This window comes from Scardinius erythrophthalmus, assembly GCF_964197995.2.
Source record: "Scardinius erythrophthalmus genome assembly, chromosome: 23".
Lineage (NCBI taxonomy): Eukaryota > Metazoa > Chordata > Actinopteri > Cypriniformes > Leuciscidae > Scardinius > Scardinius erythrophthalmus.
Genome location: NC_138243.1, coordinates 14,292,874 through 14,312,089, shown reverse-complemented (window position 1 = coordinate 14,312,089; position 19,216 = coordinate 14,292,874). Strand labels below are relative to the sequence as shown.

At 39.0% G+C, this 19,216-nt stretch overlaps 1 protein-coding gene across 1 annotated transcript in view; it reads right to left on the bottom strand.

The window, feature by feature from the left end:
• kcnip1b (Kv channel interacting protein 1 b) overlaps positions 1 to 9,670 on the bottom strand; it is an 82,360-nt gene extending 72,690 nt beyond the window's left edge. Inside the window, exon 1 of the mRNA XM_081355266.1 lies at positions 8,916 to 9,670. Coding sequence (XP_081211392.1) covers positions 8,916 to 9,003 — 88 coding nt within the window. The 5' untranslated portion in view covers positions 9,004 to 9,670. The remainder of the gene's footprint in view (positions 1 to 8,915) is intronic.
• Positions 9,671 to 19,216: the final 9,546 nt, after the last annotated feature.

The window sequence follows — 19,216 nt, the reverse complement described above, 5'->3', positions numbered from 1 at the left end:
AATCACAGATATCGGAGGGTCGCAGATGAGATGCTCCATGCTAGATTCATTGGATAGCGCAGGGTGACTGGTCCTTTAAATGCTGTCTGTAAGCAGTCACATCATTACCGCATGGCACAAGCTGATTGGCGATCCTGTAGCCAATGAGATTGCTTGGTCAACATTTTAATAGTCCCTCCACCTCCCCCAGCTCCACCTGCTTACAGTAGATCTGCTACGGGGTTTACATGACTATTCATGCAGCAGTAGCATATCTTGCATGCTCACAGCAGCGTGTCTATGTATCTGTTGGCAGTAGAAAGTCAGATACACACACACACACACACACACACACACACACACACACACACATATATATATATATATATATATATATATGTGTGTGTGTGTGTGTGTGTGTGTGTGTGTGTGTGTGTGTGTGTGTGTGTGTGTGTGTGTGTGTGTGTGTATGTCAGGCCAGCTGCAAGTAATGTTTAGTCCTTGAAAGGAAGAGAAAGAAAGGGAAAAATAATGGGTGTGTTCATAGCTAAATGTTTCTATTTGTGTGTTTGTTCTTGTGTGCATAGAAAAGGACAGGAAGAACAGCAAACGAGAGAGAACTATGGTAGAAAGAGAGCTGACTGCTATCTCTTGGGAGAGTTCGGTCCAGGTGTTTCTGAAACAAGTGCGTCCAAGTGTGTGCCAATGTGCGTGTGTGACCCTTGAAAAGTGCTGAATGCCTCTGCGTCTGTGTGTGAGTGTGTGTCAGCGTGGCGGCTTCTGCTCAAGCTCACATAGACTCAAACACACCTCTGGGACACTGCAGTCAGGTGGACTCTGCTCTCACACACATGCAGTGCTGTTCCGCTCTGTTCTCTCCTGGTTCCAGCTTATCTGTCCATTAAAAGTCAAGTCAATTAAATCGCCTCTGTTGTACAGCAGTGTAACCATGGTTACACACTGTATGCATGCAAACCTTAGTTTGCCTGTACAAAGCCTGTTGTCAGAAGCGTGAAACCAGGTTTTCAGTTGTGTTTTATGAAACATGCTGCACTGAACGTTGCTTGAGCAAACTAAATAACAGAAATCTACATAAACTCTGAAACAATATCATTCTGTTTATTATAAGAAAGCGCTGCAGTTTTGTCATCTTCCGCTTTAAATGCTCAATCTCTTTAAAGCATGATGGATTCTTATTGACTCTTAGTGTTTTTATTGTTCATCAGCTGGAAAAAATCGTTCTGAAAGTGATTCCAACAATATTTCTCTGACATTATTGTTATAGTTGCGGCGTGGACTCTGCTCTTCTTTTACACTTAGAACATATTTTCATTATAGTTATTATCCTTAGTGTGAACGGACTTAATGCACAGATCAATGCGAGCACACAGGACCTGAGTTCAGTCTCCCACACACATATTAGCATGCTAACACAGGCATATTCTTTTAAAGGTCATGAAAAGGTCATTAGGAAGTCAGAATATTTTTTTTTCCCTCTCTCTCTAATTACTTTTCTCCTTCTTTAGATAAAAGGAAATATGTTAGAGGTTGGGTCCTGCTGGCATTGCCTGTGTTATTGCCGCAAGTTATTATGAACCTCAGAGACACACACTCACACACACGTATTATCAACAGCTCAGCAGGAGCAGGAGGCCGAGGTGGAGGAGGACGTGAGCAGGCCTGAATAAATTTGAGATGTGAATGTTTCACATCTAATGTTACATTTACATAAGATGATGCTGAGGAACATTTGGCACCTCCACAGCTGCTTGAGCCAAAACGAAACAGAACAGCGCATGGAGAAAATGCCGGTGTTTGAAAAGAGATTGAAATTCAGCGAGTGACAGAAGGAGATAGCCTAGGAGAGGAGAAAATGTGCGAAGGAGGGAAAGAGTGTGGGGGAGAGTTAAATTGCATTGGCATTGTAGCTGTCAGACAGATGGTAACAAACTATAGTGCCAACTAAAGAGTTTAAAACCAGATGGAGAACTAAAAAAAATAGATCATATTAGTTCAATGGATAAAAAGCACCTTGACTCATATACATCCTCATTGCAATTTATTTATCCAATTTCAAAGACATTTTCAGTATGCGCTCATTAAAAACCTCTCAAACATTTTTAGTTTTGCTATTGTAAATCAAGAGGTCTTAAAGAGGTCATCTCTATTGGGGTTGTATATTGAGAACATTTTAATGAACTTTTGAAATAATAGTTCAATGTTTTTAATGAAAACTAAGCTGCAAACACGTTTCATTTTGTAAGTGTAAGTTAGATGTGTGTAGCACCTTCCACTCTGCATACAGTGCTATGCATAAGTTTAGACATCCATGCTAAAGTTGACTAAAAAGAGGAATAAAAAATCATCTTTTGGAAATTGAACTTAATGCCTTAATTTAAAAAATTAGGAAAAATACAACCTTTAAGGACACCAATTTTCTTTGTGAATGAATAATGTATCATAAATAAATAAATGTTCTTCCTTTAAATACAGGGTGCATAAGTTTGGACACCCCTATGTTAAATTCCCATAGAGGCAGGCAGATTTTTATTTTTAAAGGCCAGTTACTTCATGGATCCAGGATACTATGCATCCTGATAAAGTTCCCTTGGCCTTTGGAATTAAAATAGCCCCACATCATCACATAACCATCACCATACTTAGAGATTGGCATGGAGTACTTTCCATAAGATCATCTCTCAATGCAAATCAAACTAGCTATTAGGCTAACTGAAATAAAACCATGCCAAACTCTATGATGATGTGGGGCTATTTTAATTCCAAAGGCCAAGGGAACTTTATCAGGATGCATAGTATCCTGGATCCATGGCCTTTAAAAATAAAAATCTGCCTGCCTCTATGGGAATTTAACATAGGGGTGTCCAAACTTATGCACCCTGTATTTTAAGGAAGAATATTTATTTATTTACGATACATTTTTCATTCACAAAGAAAATTGGTGTCCTTAAAGGTTGTATTTTTCCTAATTTTTTAAATTAAGGCATTAAGTTCAGTTTCCAAAAGATTATTTTTTATTCCTCTTTTTAGTCAACTTTAGTATGGGTGCCTAAACTTATGCATAGCACTGTATCAGATGGGATGATAATCAATAACGGGTATTTTGGTCAGTTTCTCACACAAAGCTACTGTATGGTTTTGAAGATTTGGAATATAGACTGAGTCATATTATGATACTTTTGATATGATAGCCTACTTTTATGGGGCTTTTTTCATTTTGGAGCTTGACAGATTTAGTTCCTTTCAAGAGGTGTGCAGGATATCTTTCAAAAATTCACCATTTTGTGTTTTACTGAAGAAAGAAATTTATACAGGTTTAGAACCCTAGGGTTGTCACAGTACCAAAATTACAGTAGTCGGTACCAATATACCAGTCTCAATACCAGTTACTAAGAACTTTTCAGAATTCATTTTCTGAATCTAGGGACAACTAAAAGTTTTTTTGTCCCAGATCTGAAAGGTACTAATAGATTAGAGATGTAGGAAGGCGTTGGATTATTCAAACATTTACAAACAAATAAAAGGATTTTAAAAGCAACTCTAAAACGAACCAGCAACCAATGAAGTGATGATAAAATTGCAGTGATCGTCATGTTTTTGCATAGACATGTATACACAAAGAAGATACGCAGAGAGAATGATCTTGATAAAAAAAAAAAAAAAAAAAGATTATCCTTGTTTTATTTTCATTTAGCTTAAAAAAGTTACCGGACATCCACATTTGAATATCGTTTAAGCAAGCCAGCAAAGGCTAAATTATTTCCAGAGTGTTTGAGTAGGACATATATCTAGTTGTCGTCTGCGTAACAATAGAATAAAACATCATGTTTCCTAAAATGGAGCCCGAAGGGAGCATATATAAAGAAAAAAGGGTAGGGTGGAGCCCTGAGGGACCCAGATGAGCCAAAACTGACAGTGAATTTACAATATTTCAAAAAGGAGCTGAACCAGTTTAATACAGTTGCTTTCAACCCCACATCAGGTTCAATTTGAAAAATTAGGATATTATGGTCCACCATGTCGAATGCAGAGCTGAGGTCGCCAGCATCAGTTGTCAATGTCAAATAAATATAATTGAGATTCGGCACTGTGGAGTGCTCTGAAGCCAGACTGAAACCTTGCATAGATTGAATTTAGGTTAAGATAAGAATGAAGTTGACATAAAACAACTTTTTCGAGAACTTTGGAGATGAAAGGTAAATTAGAAATGGGCCTATAGTTTTCAAGGATAGCAGAATCAATATTTGGTTTCATAAGAGATGAAACTACCAGAGCACCAAGTTCCCAGACTTAGTGATTTATTGACAATAGAGAGGCCAATCAAAACTAGCCCAAAAATACGCCGAAATTGTACTTGAAAAATCAACCCGCGGCAACAATTTAAAAGTAACAACACCGATGTGAGCGTTTGAAAGCAGCGTTAGTCCAGAAAGAATGTTTTTTTTTTTTGTATTGACTTGGTAGCGAAGTACCAGTCTTTTGACAACCCTATTTGGAGGGAGTAAATAATGAGAGAATTTTCTTTTTTGGGTGAAATATCCCTTTACTGTTTAGACACTAAATCACTGAGTCGCTCTCCATCTCTTTCTCCGTTTCTCTCTTTGTGAGTGTGGTACATCTTGGTCTGCACTATTCTAAAATGTTCTGGTTTAGAGTCCTTAGGCAACTGGACTGTGAACATTGCATCAGCACTTCAGACGTGATAGCCTATAATTCATAAAATAATCTATTAAAGGCGCATGAATTGGGAGAGGTTGGACTTTAGATGCAGTGGAATTTTGTAATCAGAACCCCAAAGGTTCAACCAAAATAATTTATTTATCCTCATCCAAACCTGTATGATTTTATGTGGAACAAAAACAAGGAGTTATGTTATATATTTAGAAACAAGCTGGTGCAAAACTCTAAGTGAGTCTTTATCAGTATTGATTCCGCCAATCAGAAGGGTTCACATGAAGTGTTGTATGGATGTACCGTACACTCTCATGTGCGCTACAGTTCCTATACAGAACTGGGAAGATTTGCAGGATGTCAAGGGAAGTAGGCAGGATTGATCGACCTTGTACTCTTTTAAAATGTCAAATGCTCTTTCTCTTTCCCCCTGAGGCTTATTCTATTGGAGCTGTAAAACTGCAGTAACACTAACATAGTCATTTTGTCACCCATACCAAAAATGTTTTCAATGTCAAAAACATTGTTTTCATATTGTATGAGTTTCCACAGACATAATGATTTATATACTGTACAAACTGTATATTCTATCCCTTTATACACTAACCCTACCCCTTAACATGCCATCACAGAAAACTTTCTGCATTTTTACATTTAAAAAAAAAAAAAAAAACTCACTTAGTATGATTTATTAGCTGTATTCTTTAAAAAAATGTCCCCACAAGAACAAGGATTTGGGATATTGCCATCTTTGTGGTGACATTTTGTCCCCCCACCCCCCTCACACCTTGCACTTAAACACAACACTTACACCTTGCCATGTGCTTGACTGACCTTGTCACTCATACTCAAAGGTTGCTACTGTAACAAGTCTACGTGGGCAACAATATTTCTTCCTGCAGTGTTCTCATTTTTTTTTTCTGGCCATAGGTTTAAAAAAAGGTTATGATGGAAGATCTGGATATGGAATGTGCCATACAGCTTACATAGACAATTTTGCAACATGAATTAATGAGTGTATAAATTATTAATGTATGGAAATAGTGCATATTTAGGGCAGAGCAGGAGGAAAGGCTCAGAAATTCACCATTAACACTCACCATTAACCCATTAATAGGTTGACTGACGTAAAGAGCAGTGAACTAGAATAACCATGATGGACGAATACAGTCTCTCTCTCTCTCTCTCTCTCTCTCTCTCTCTCTCTCTCTCTCTCTCTCTCTCTCTCTCTCTCTCTCTCTCTCTCAAACTCTATTCACTGAGTTTTCATTACAAATTCCATACTATTGAGTTGTTTTGTTCTCTTTATTGAGTAGACAGAATATTCAGAATATTTATAGAATATTACTTCAGAATAGTATAGTTCTATAAATATTATTTTCTACTTTGCTTTAACAATGAGCCACTTACGATGTCCTGCCCTCCACAACCAACCTACATCTCTGGTATGGAGAGGACCCAGCCTGTCCCCTGTGTGCAGCCCCAGCAACCCTCAAACACATCCTGGTGGGTTGCAAGACCAGCCTAACTCAAGGAAGGTACACCTGGCGCCACAACCAAGTGCTGAGGTGCCTGGCTGCCGAACTTGAGAACAAGAGGGTAACCACCAACGCCACGCCCCTAAATGCCCAGACTACCAACCCACAGAGAACAACCTTCATGCGGGAAGGGGAGAAACAGAGGACTAAGCCATCACTCCCAAACTCTGGCCCACTGAACGCAGCCCGGGATTGGGAAATGCGGGTAGACCTTAACCAGAGGCTCACCTTCCCACCCGAAATTGCAGCAACCAACCTGCGCCCAGACCTTGTCCTCTGGTCCAAGTCCTGCCGGCGTGTCTTCATTGTAGAAATGACTGTCCCATGGGAGGATGCCATCGACGAGGCATTCGAACGGAAGAGGCTGCGAGATATGCCAACTTAGCAGCTGAAGCAGAGGGGCGGGGCTGGAACGTGAAGGTGTGGCCAGTGGAGGTGGGATGCAGAGGTTTTGTAGCCAGCTCTACCACAAGGCTCTTGAAGGAAGTAGGGATCAGAGGGCAGTCCCAACGGAGGGCAATCAAAGAACTTGCCACTGCAGCGGAACGGAGCAGTCACTGGCTGTGGCTGAAACGTAAGGACGCAACATGGGCTGCCAAATGATCGCATGGTGCCACCACCGTGCGACACCCACCCGTGTCTGATCAACCCGTGGTGGGCCAACCCCGGCAGAGGGTGTCTTGTGATAAGTGGCCGAAACACCCAATGAGGTCGGGCACACAACTGAAGATGTGTCACACTGGTGGCACCATGAGTTCTGTGCCAAATTTCACCCCACCCAAGATGACATCCCCATTCAATTGTTGTGCTGAAAGTTAGGGATCTTTAACAACCAGTCCTATTAAGAATCTTGATAAGATTCGATTAAAGATTCTACTATTTTGTTAAGTTGCCATGTTCTCTCATATGTTCTGCTAAAGACCTTATTCTATTCCATATTCTATTCTTTTTTTTTTGTTACGTTTTCATTTTTCTAGCCTGTTCTGGTGCTAAAGATTTTATTCTATTCACGATTCCATTTTTTTCTCTCTTTAGAGAAGAACAGAATAGTATCTATGCAAACTATTCTATTCTGTTTGATCGAAATGCCATTCTGCTCTATTGAGCTAAAATTCGATTATATTTCGTTCAATTTCCATTCGATCTATTATATTCTGCTAAACATTTTTTTCTAATTGAAATTCTATGTATTCTATTAAAATTATATTCTACTTTGATGTATCTTAATAAATATTCTATTCTACTCTATTAAACATTCTTTTTATTGGGTTTAAACTATTTCAATCTATTCTTCTCTATAGATAATTTTGCTATAGATTCTAGTTGATTAAATATTTTATTCTACTCTATTCTTTTATTCTGTTTGACTTTGTTAAATATTCTATTGTATTCTGCTTGCTAAAGCATAAGACTATTGTAATCTATTCAGCCTAAGATAACACTAAGATAAAGTCAGTGCACACAAGTACAAAGTATTTGAGTCACAGCTTCCTTCCACAGCTTTAGCGCTCTCTGGGTTTATTTCCATACTGTGTTGCTATAGTGGTCTAGAGAGTGGTTTAGATTCTGTACAGTCTCTCCAAATCCTCAATATCCTCTTTAAATTAACTTCCTACTCCCCTGTGTATTGGAAGAACATCAGTGAGGAAGATCTAATGAAGGAGTGGAGAGATAGCGGGGTTCAGCCAGGTTCAGTGACAGCAGATAAACAGTCACTGCTTGGTTACAGCATCTCCACGGGCACCGTCGGCATAGAGATGAACCATGCAGTGCTTTTTCTGCTGACACAGTTCTATGATACTCGAAAAAAAGAGATAAGAGATATGAAAGAGAGTAAATAATACCACTGCCAAACAAAGCACCAAGACTCTTCTTTAGAGGAAAAAAAGTGATAAAAGGATGATTTTCTAAGACCCAAATGAGGTGGAAATGTGTGCTAATGAAAGAATCCAGGTGAAGCATAAAAGAGTGAGGGATTGAAACTCCATCCTAACATTGGCGTATTTTTCTATTTTGTGCTTTTATACAAGCTTAAAAATAAATAAATAAATAAATAGACAAAAACATTATAAATGAATACAGGTAAATTGGGACACTTAACACAATTCTGTTCTAAATTGCTCATATCCCATAAATAATACCATTTTCAATAGCAAAATTAGAAAAAAAGGAAGAAATCTTAAAAAAACAACAACTTTGCATTACATATTTTACAATAAATAAAATATTAAAAATGTTATATTGAAAATAATATTAACATAAAATCTTAAATATACTAAAAACAAAAACTTTAAATATAATATTAAAATATATTTTTTATAGGCCTAATAAATATAATAGCAATATTAATAAATTCTTACTAATAAATACAATATTAAAGTTAATACTGAATATAATGACTAATATTACAAAATAAAACATTGAATATAATATAAAAAACTATAATATAATATTAAAATACAATTTTATAGTAAATATAATAGCAATATTAATGACAAATTCTTACTAATAAATACAATATTAAAAAAGTTTACACTGAATATAATGACTAATATTACAAATAAATACTTAAAAATCATATAGAATCTAATATTACAGTAAAGTCTTTATTTTAAATATAATATAAACCCCAAAACTTTATTTGTCCCAACTAACCTCTACTCAACCTTATAAACAAGCTTCCCTTTTTCTTTGAGCTTGGTGTCTTACCTTTACTGAGGGTTCCTGAGACAAGCCTCTGAAGGGACTGAATGAGCTTTAGCACCCCCTGTCTGCAGCGGCTGGTACAGCCAGCCATGATGAGAGAGAATCCGAGGGTGCACAGAAAGCCCCTGCAACAGCCCAAACACCGCACAGAGCTGCTTTCACCAGCGGTGCTCACAGACGAGGCGCACGTCCCATACGAGCCTCTCTGTGGACTCCAGAGTGCTTCTCACGTCACAGTCTCCCACGTTTAGTCCCACAAGAGCTGCGCTTTAAGTCCAAGAATGAGATGACCAGGATGCCCTCCGTCCAGACAACACACACACCTTTCGCCCACTCTCCCCGCACACTCTCCCTCAAACAAACACACACAAGATGCTCACAAAGTGCCTGACCCTGTTTTTCTTCTGCCTCTGTGCCAACTGTTTAAAGTATAAAAGGAGAGTTGCTGAAACAGCCGACTGCTTGTGTGCAAAAGTTCGAGAAGGAAAAGTTGGTGAGCGCTGCAGGCTCAAAGCTCAGAGACCGACCTGATGAATTATTAAGCGGATGGCAAGAGCCCGCTGCTGTGCTACACGAACTAAGAAGTGCTCGAAGGAAGTGGAGTGTCCATGGAGACAAAAGAGTGGCTTTCCTTTTCTTTCACGATGCTTCTGGTTACGCCTCTGTGTCTCTCTTCCTCTGGTTGTATGTGTGTGTGAGAGAGTGTGTTGTGGCGAGAAGTCGGTGGTCTGCTGCGGTGTTTCCGACTGCTCTGTGCTGCTGGACAGATCCCTGCAGCATAAAATAAGAGACAACTGCGCTCTCTCTCTCTCTCTCTCTCTCTCTCTCTCTCTCTCTCTCTCTCTCTCTCTCTCTCTCTCTCTCTCTCTCTCTCTCTCTCTCTCTCTGAAAGCATTTCTTGCACACCTCTCTCACTCTCGCATTGTCATAGCTGAATTAAAATATAGTAGAATAGATAGAATAGGTTATTAAAGATAATATTCTATTAAAAACTATTCATCTTTTGTATGTATTCTAACATATTCTATTAGTTTCTGTTCCATTCTATTCTATAATTTTCTATTATATTCTACTCTATTCTGTTAAAGATGATATTTCATTAAAAACTATTTTTCCATTCTGTTCTTCAAGTCTCTATTATATTAAAGGGGACATATTATGCAAAATTCACTTTTACATGGTGTTTGAACATAAATGTGTGTCAGCAGTGTTTGTACACAACCATAATGCTAAAAATCCACCCACTCGTCTTTTTTTAATCCCCATAAATCATGTCTCAGAACAAGTCGTTTGCAGATTGTAGCTTTTGTGATGTCACAAATGCTTAGGCCCTGCCCATGACTGCTGACAGACTCCGCCCTATTCGCATAGACTCCGCCTCGAGTGAGCTGTACACAGTGCCACATGTTTATCTTCTCGCCAGAGCATTTAACAGCAGCATTCAAGTAAGAAATGTATTCTTATTAAAGCTATACTAAATTTATTCAATCAAGACCAGTGAGTGATTTTCTGTTTTTCTTTTGTTGTTTTATTCATATTATCAGCATGTATAGCAGGTACTGTATATTATGCTGCTGTCACTTTAATACAGATCTAATATACACATGTGATTTCTTTACTTGCTGTTTACGTTCATAGACATAACCGACTGTATTAATGTGAACCTTGTGTGTATTTGACAGTTTAAGCGCAATAAGACGTGAAAGAGAACTTAGTTTAATACTCACGGGACGCACCGTCTGACATCCAGCTTCGGATGTGTGCGTTCAGAAAACCATATATCAGAAGTTAGACAGATATGGCTTTAAAACGCATGCAGATAATAAACTTTTTTTGAATTTTAACAGATTATATAAGTTTCTGTTCCATTCTATTCTATAAATTCCCATTATATTCTAATCTTTTCTGTTAAAGATTATATTTCATTAACATTTTTTTTACATCTATCTATTCTGCTAGCCTCTTTCTATAGAATAAGTTTCTATTCTGTACTATTTTACTCATTTGTTTGATTATATTTATTAATATTCTGCTTTATTTTCCTAGATTCCATTCTATTAAAGTTTCTACTATAGTCAGTTGAATTATACTTTATAACTTTCCATTATATATTCTGTTAAAGATTATATTCAGAATATCAATAACATTTTGCTTGGTAAAATATTGCTTGTTTGAAATATCAATGTTTCCAACCCCCAAATTCCCACGCACAACCCACTCCAACCTCTTACCCTCATTTTTCATCCTTGCCCTAACTGAGGGGAACCCAAAATAGTCAGACAGAATACGAGGAAAGTGATAGAGAAAGAGGGAAGAGGTAATGAGAAGTGACAGCTCTGATAGATGGCAGGATGATGCCGGAGGAATGAGACAGATAAAGTTAAAAGAAAATATGGGAAGAGATGGGTGATCTGTCTCTGTATTCTCCAGAGAAAAAGACCCTGGAAATATCACATGTGTCTCCGCAAGGGTTTCAGAAGAGATTTCAACAATGTCTCAAACTGTGCTCAGATAAGATACCAAAGTCTGCAAAGTAAGAGATCTGAAATATGAACTTTTCAAATGTCTAAACTATGTGCAATGAAATCCACATTATTTGTATATTTATACTGTACAGTATGTCAACAACTGTTTAATTTTAGATTAAGCTGAGACCTGAGAGCTCCTTGGAAACAATAACTTCTATGCGGTAAAATTTACCTTTAGGCATAAGGCGACATTTTTTTTAATGTCACTCTAAATATAACAGTAACTTGATAATTGACTATTTGTTTCTTTGTTTTAAACCTTTATTTCAGTAGGGGGTTTGTAAAGGTTAGGTTTAGCATGTCCCCAGAGCAGATGCTTCTTATTCTATTAGACATGCTCAGAAAAGCCCTTTTATGTCCTGTGTTGCATATTGAAATATTTTTGGACTATGTGGGTGGAAGTGCAAAGTGGATCGAGAGCATGCAAGACAGAGTGAGAATTTTGTATTTATTGATTAGGAGATTTAGATAAGAATTTAGACTTCAGTCTCCAGTTTTCCTTTTATATTTCAGTTCTGCCTCTGCAAGATTCTGAATCTTTTATGTGCACAGATGAAACTAAAAGAAGTTATATTCCTACCTAAAACAAAAAAGAATAATGTTATCACATAATTATGAAGTAACATGTGCAGTAAAACTGCAGTAAAATTCAGTGGTCACAATATGCGATAGTATTCTGTAAAGCATTTCAGAATGCTTGTGTTTGTGTGTTTTATGTTGTAAGAGAGCAGCAGGATTCATTCAAAGCAGGAGTATCAGCTCACAACAGCTGCAGTGATGTTCAGTCCTACAGAGATGTGCTTCAACTCTGCAGGTTTAACACCCCTATTTCTGCAAGCTGCTGGATGCATTTGATGCAGTCAAATGGCATTTGAAGAGGAAAACAATGATATATTCAGAAAAAAAGCATGTTACAAATAAGTATATGTTTTCTTGTATAAGTGCTTCATAATGTATTCTTATGTTATGAGTATTGTGTTCTTAAAGGGATAGTTCGCCCAAAAATGAAAATGTAATCACCCTCAGGCCATCCAAGATGATTATGTAAATTTTCATTTTTGGGGCGAACTATCCCTTTTAAATGTTTATATGAATACATCTTGAATTGCAAGATCAATATCTAGAACAGGGCAATTAATTATAATATAATTTAATATAATAATGTAAAAATCTGAAGACTATTTAATATTGCTGTTTAATAAAAAGTGTAAATTATATAATAATTTTAACTAAAACATACAAAATAAAGCGGAATCTAAAGATAGACCCAATAGGCACAATATACCCTTTGGCGCATAAAGTCCACTGGAGTGGACAAAATGTATTTTCTGTCACAGAAAAAAAATTACAAGAAAAATATGATTAAAATCTGGATAAAAGTATTTCTAACATCTTTATTATATATTTTTTGTACCTGTCTGGTTTTCTGAGAATAAGAGGATTTAACACTTGTTCCTGAGGTACTTGATAAATCTCCTCTTTCTTCCGCCATTTTGAATGTATGATGCAATGTCTCTAAACAACAAAGAGATACAAAGACAATAATTAAATGGAATCGTAGACAACCCTTTGGGGGTTCACACTTGGTGGTTGGGACATGGCACTACAACTTAAATGGCCCAAAATGGCTTCCAAATATCTGTACACTGTAGTGGACGCTATGCATGAAAGGGTTAATAATCCATACGAGCAAACAATCCAAAAGGCAGGCGAGCAAACGCAATCTAACATTAACGTGACCAGACAAATGAAAATGCAAACACAGCAACTTAAATAGGAAGGCAAACGAAGGTAATTAATGACACACAGCTGAACAGAATGACTAATATCAGTAACCATAGTAACTCAAGAGTGGTGGGAAACTAGAACAAAGGAAACATGTGACTAAATATAAACAAACTAAAAGTCTATGAAATTAATTTAACAGAACATAACTGTGATAGTACGCCCCCTCCTGGAAGGAGCGACCTCGTGCCGTATCAGAAGAGAAGAAGGAGGGAGGGTGGGGGTTTAGGAGGTGGACGAGGAGCAGGTGAAGGGCTGCAGAGTGGAGCCATAATGGTGACTTGGCTGACGACATTCGGGGGGCGACTGACCGAGGTGAAGCCAATGAAAGTGCAGCTCTAAGCGCAGATGGAGTGATGGGGCGCTGTTGACCTGGGTGGCCACGACAGCGCGGCAGCGACAACTCCCTGAGATGGAAGTGGGGATCCGGAGGGCTGAGGTTGAGCTAGAGTGACCGAGAGCGGAGGTGGAGCCCAAGGGAGAGCCAGTCCGCAGCGAAGGCATGGCGATGTCCGACCCTGGTGGAGCATGCAGTCCGAGGGATCCCGGCCACTGAGAGGAGGTAGAGGTGGCACTGGAGGTACAAAGGGCAACTTTTTGAGCGATGTTGCTGTCAATTTACTTGCCTACGACGGGAAAGTGCCCTAGCAACATCGCTCGGCAACATTGTTCAAAAAGTTGCCCTGTGTATCATCACCTTGAGGGATCGATGGGGGACGATGATGACTGAGTGGCAGGAATGGCTGAGGACTGAGTAGGAGAATGGAGAACAGCACAAAAACCAACAAAAAACATAGCATTCCTGATAGCAGTCTGAAGAGGATGTGGGAGAGGGAGGCTGGACGGGGTTAACAGGACAGAAGAAGACAAAACACATTCTGGCAAGATCAAGGGACACAAGGAATTCATATCTCCACACTTACATGAACTGTCTATTAGGTCCAGCTAGTGCTCACTCTCAGTGGCTGGAGGTTTGGGCGGGGCTCACTTCCATGACGCCAAAATACACACCTGGTCAGACTCACTGAGGTGCTTCGACTCCAGGGTGATGATGGGCGCTGTCCTCCCTTCCTTGGGAGTAGGCTCACACATCGTGGCAGGTGGAAGCTTATAGTCGATTGGGGATGGTGACAGGCTGGGCTCTGGGTCAGGCTGTAGCTGAGGTGTGGATTGGGAGTAGACACTCTCCAGACACCTGATGATGGCCTCCCTCCACATAAGTCCTTTGGTGTCTGGGAGGTCTACTGGCTGGTAGTAGTTTGCCCTGATCCAATATAGTGATTTGAGGGTTTCAGATGATAGATAGATAGATAGATAGATAGATAGATAGATAGATAGATAGATAGATAGATAGATAGATAGATAGATAGATAGATAGATAGATAGATAGATAGAATCTTTGGTTGACCTCTAATTTTTTATATACTTTAGAAAGTGGCTCCTAAAATATTGAGCAGCAAACATCTCCTTCCATATTTTCTGATCTGTTAAACGATCCTCCAGCTTATGATCCTCCAGTGTGCCCAGTAAAAATGCCATCCCGTCCCAATCTATCCCACAAAGTCTGTGCACCTCAAAAATGTCTAAATGTTCCTTGAAACACACAGACTCACACCAGACACTCAGTTGCCATTGCATCACACTGTCTGAGAGCACCCATCTCAGGCTATTTTTTACTGCTAACCATTTAATGAAGCTGCCACGGCTCACATTTACACACAAACACACAGTGATAAACGCACACATGCTTAGGGCAAGAAACTGCACTCAGCACTGTTGAATTAACCTTCAGACTTTAGCTTCCTTGCATCTGTTCTATCCCACTGCACTGAACGACACAGTCTTCTAGACCGCTAAGAGCACACTTTAGTGTGAAATTATAATTAAAGAACTGAATCTATTATAACAGAACTTTTTTAAATACTTAAAAAAATAAACAGACTACCAAATAATCATAGATCATGAATGAGTCAGAACTGCAGTATTTTTGCTGTTCCATTTTAGACGGAAGCAGTAGGTACAACAGAACACATAAGACCAGATGAAGTTTATTTTGAGTAAAACAATATAATAATAATATATCCTAATATATCAAATGTCTAACTACCTTACCTGCCCACCTGAAGAGTGTGCTTGCTTGCCCTCAATGGACAGACTTTCAGTTTCAGACAGACTGTACTGTCTGACTGACTCATTCACATTCAGTTGCAGCTTGAGTACACACACCTCTTCAAACACTCTTGTCCTTTTCCAGCACTCTTCTTACTCACCTGTAATATTTGAGCTGTACTTATCTTCAAAACTTCTTAGTTTTGTTTATAATCCAAAGCCTATTTAGAGTACTTGACTCCTGCAATAGTATCTGCTATTTGTATTTTGAGTTTAGTACTTTTCACAGTATGATCTTTCTGCCTACAGATATAGTTTTGTGGTCTAGGACATTAGCACCCAAAACACACCATATACTGGTCACTAGCAATGCTGCTTCTGGTAACTGAAATTTGCAAATGTCTGGGGTTATGAATTTCACCATGGTTCCCTGAGAAGGGGAGAACGAGACGCTTTGGGGAGCGCCTCCAGCGTGACCGGTGTCTGAAGCACGTGTCTAAATGCAACAATAACATTGGGCGGCGACAGCCTATGACCTGTTGTACAACTTCTTTTGTCTGAAGGAGACGTGGGCAGGCAGAAACGAAGCATGGCAACGGTTCTCAGGGAACCGAGACGTTTCCTTTCGAATGGGAACTCGCACTTGTAACACACAGCAGATGGTCAGATCACCAGCTATATCTCTCTGTATGTTAATGTACTGAAATTAGCCTGTCTTCTGCTCTGAGACCTAATTAAATCACTGGTGTCCTAATCCACAAACACCTCTATTGCCTCAAGATTCTGCCTTCCTGGATACCAGACCCAACGGCGCCGATAAATGGCGCAAATCATTAACTGCCTAATCTGAAAACAGAGATTCCTTACTGCTGACCTCGGAATTATGGCTTGGCGAACATCCGCTGACCAATAAGAGCAATCTCGAGAGAACCCCAAGGATCCTCTCTCTGACATTTATTTACATTTAGACACTCATTTAACACGCTCAGAAAACAAAGAGCTCTGTCTAACCAGATGTGCTAAACTGATAATCTCATCAAGACCAGAAAAGCGCACACACACATAACCTCTCACCCCTCCCTCAAGGACGAAAGTTCAGCGCCAAGCCTGAACTCTCGAACTGTGTCAACACACACACACACACAGAAACACACAGATCCTACCACGTGTGAATCAAAATCATCTTGTGAAATGTTTAAAATGTATTCTCTTGATGTATGCATGATCCCTTGTCCCCAAATATTATGCCTATATAGTTTATTGATTTGTAATCCATTTGATGTGACTATAATCGCGAAAAATCATGTATCCATGGGTGACTATGTCATAGAGATACCATTCGTGGTATCATTGTGTTCCATAAATCCCAACGGTGTGGAATCTTTAACCCAAAATCTCCGAAGACGCATTATTTTATTAAATCCAGTGTTATTAACGATAGGAACAAATTTAGCTTCTCCTTAACTATTAGGAAGGGGCGTGAGCCTCCACAAAACGTCAGGAGGTAGTCACAATCGCCCTTCCAGGCGATTGGGTCACGCACCTAAAGAGGCTGGGCTTAACCCCTTCAAAATGCCGCGCTTCTCTGATCTCAGTGCACATCGCCAGAGAGAGAGAGACGACACGCCTTCTTCCATCCTTGGAAGCTTCGTTCGCGTTTATTTTCATTTTTCTTCCCAGTTTTATTTTCTTCAAACTACCTTACTTCAGTTTTGATAGTCTCCTTCAACCAACCCAAGATACCAACTTAAAGCTAAAGATCCTTTTGCTGAGTTCCGCTCGCTTCAAGTCGCTATAGCAACTAGACGCTGTAATCACGTGACTCTGCTTCCGTCCAACACAGACGAGACCACACAAAGAGGGCCGATCTACAACTCAGACGTAACGTAGACCTTAATTTCCAATCTGAAGTGCTGTTTAAAGTGTCTAATATTGCTGTGCCTGTTGGGGTTTCATGTGAATGACTGAACTGTTCTACCTATCTCTCATTTCTCTTCACTCACACTTACACACTCTTTGACGCACACATCTGCACCTACACACACCCATACACGTCCACATCTTCACGTGTTTCCTAGACATAAACACACGGCCACATGCTGCTAAAGGCGTGCTCCTACACACACACACACACACACACACCTCTCCTTACCACACTCTCAGTGTACACACACAAAACCTTTTCTTAAAATTCTCTCTCTCTCTCTCTCTCTCTCTCTCTCTCTCTCTCTCTCTCTCTCTCTCTCTCTCTCTCTCTCTCTCTCTCTCTCTCTCTCTCTCTCTCTCTCTCTCTCTCTCTCTCTCTCTCTCTCTCTCTCTCTCTCTCTCTCTCTCTCTCTCTCTCTCTCTCTCTCTCTCTCTCTCTCTTATATTCTCCCTTTTCTTCCCCTACTCTAACCTTTGATCTTACGTTTATTTTGTTATATTCCTTATTTGCGATCGTATATTGTTTTGTTTATGCATATTTACTCCTGTGTGATTTAAAATTAGTATATGTAACCAGTAGCTCGTTTGAATAAACTTTGTTAAATCATTTGAATTAAGTTTGCCTGTTTGTTTCAATACTGAGTCCCTGAGTAGTGCAGATCTTTACCTCTTAACGCTCTACGATAAATTTTGCTATTGAAAGAAATCTCAAATGGTCTAAAACACTAAGATAAGTTATTTTCTTGTGGCCACAGAAAAGAAATTGTCTATCAGTGTTAAAGACGTGAGATTTCCGTTCAGATATTGTACCTTTTGTGTGCTGGACATACAGTTCGTACAATAAATGAACATTCTTCAACTTATACCTACAATTTCCCCAAATTGAACATATTCTACCCGTCTATATCAGGGAGTACTACAAGTAATTGTGTAACCGCTGATATAAGCCGAGGTTTTGACCAATTCCCTATTTGGTAATTCTTTAATTCATGAAAGCAACATATGCATATTCACATTAAGGCTAATTTGAGCTAATTAATTCCCTAACATAAGTCATTGTTGTTACACACTGCATCCTAGGATGCTTTGGGGAACAAATACCCACTCTGCTTTGCTGCAGGAATGAATGCGGTAACCGCTGAAATAAAGTCAATGACTCCATGGAACTAGATCAGGAGTCACCATTTCCAGTCCTAGATGGTCCCCAAAGCTCAGGGCCTGGTATTCTTCCGAATACTTTCAATGGAATGTGGGAAAGGATAAAGAATATCCTTTGAAGAGATCCATTTTCAAGAAAATATATCTTGTTTTTAAAATGTTTAGATATTGTAGCCTATACTGAAAAACAAGAAAACAAAATAAAAATACAAAAGTGTGGGTCTTTTGCAGCACTGACTTCTTCGGAATACCAATGGCTTCTAACTTTGGTTAGTTTATGGGGGAGAGAACGAGAGAGAATGTAAATGATCTAGATTGAGTTAATATGATAAAATAAGGTGGTGGTATGACATAAATGTAGAGTAATTTATGAAGAGATGTAATAATACATTAGAATATAATGAGATAAAGCGAGACTAATTTGTACTCACAAGTCAAATTTATAAAGCTATATGACACCTAATGGATAACACCACACCACCCCTATGCTATCCTGCTACAACTGGAAATGCAGTCACTGTAAAGTAAATTACCACAGCCTCTATTTAGCACAGCGTTATATGTGATAATGGACAGAGTATGTGTGATTTAAGTGCATTTGATAGGTGACAGATAGCAGGTGTCAGCCAGTTGTGGCACCACATCTCAAAAGTGAACTTGGATGTAGGTTTCAAACTGACAGAAAGGTACACACCTGCGAAAGCTTGAGCTTTCGGTCACAGCTGAGAACGCTATAGAAATGGTTCAAATGGGTTAGTTTATAGAATCACTGCTACGAATATACTTCTTTTTACTTGT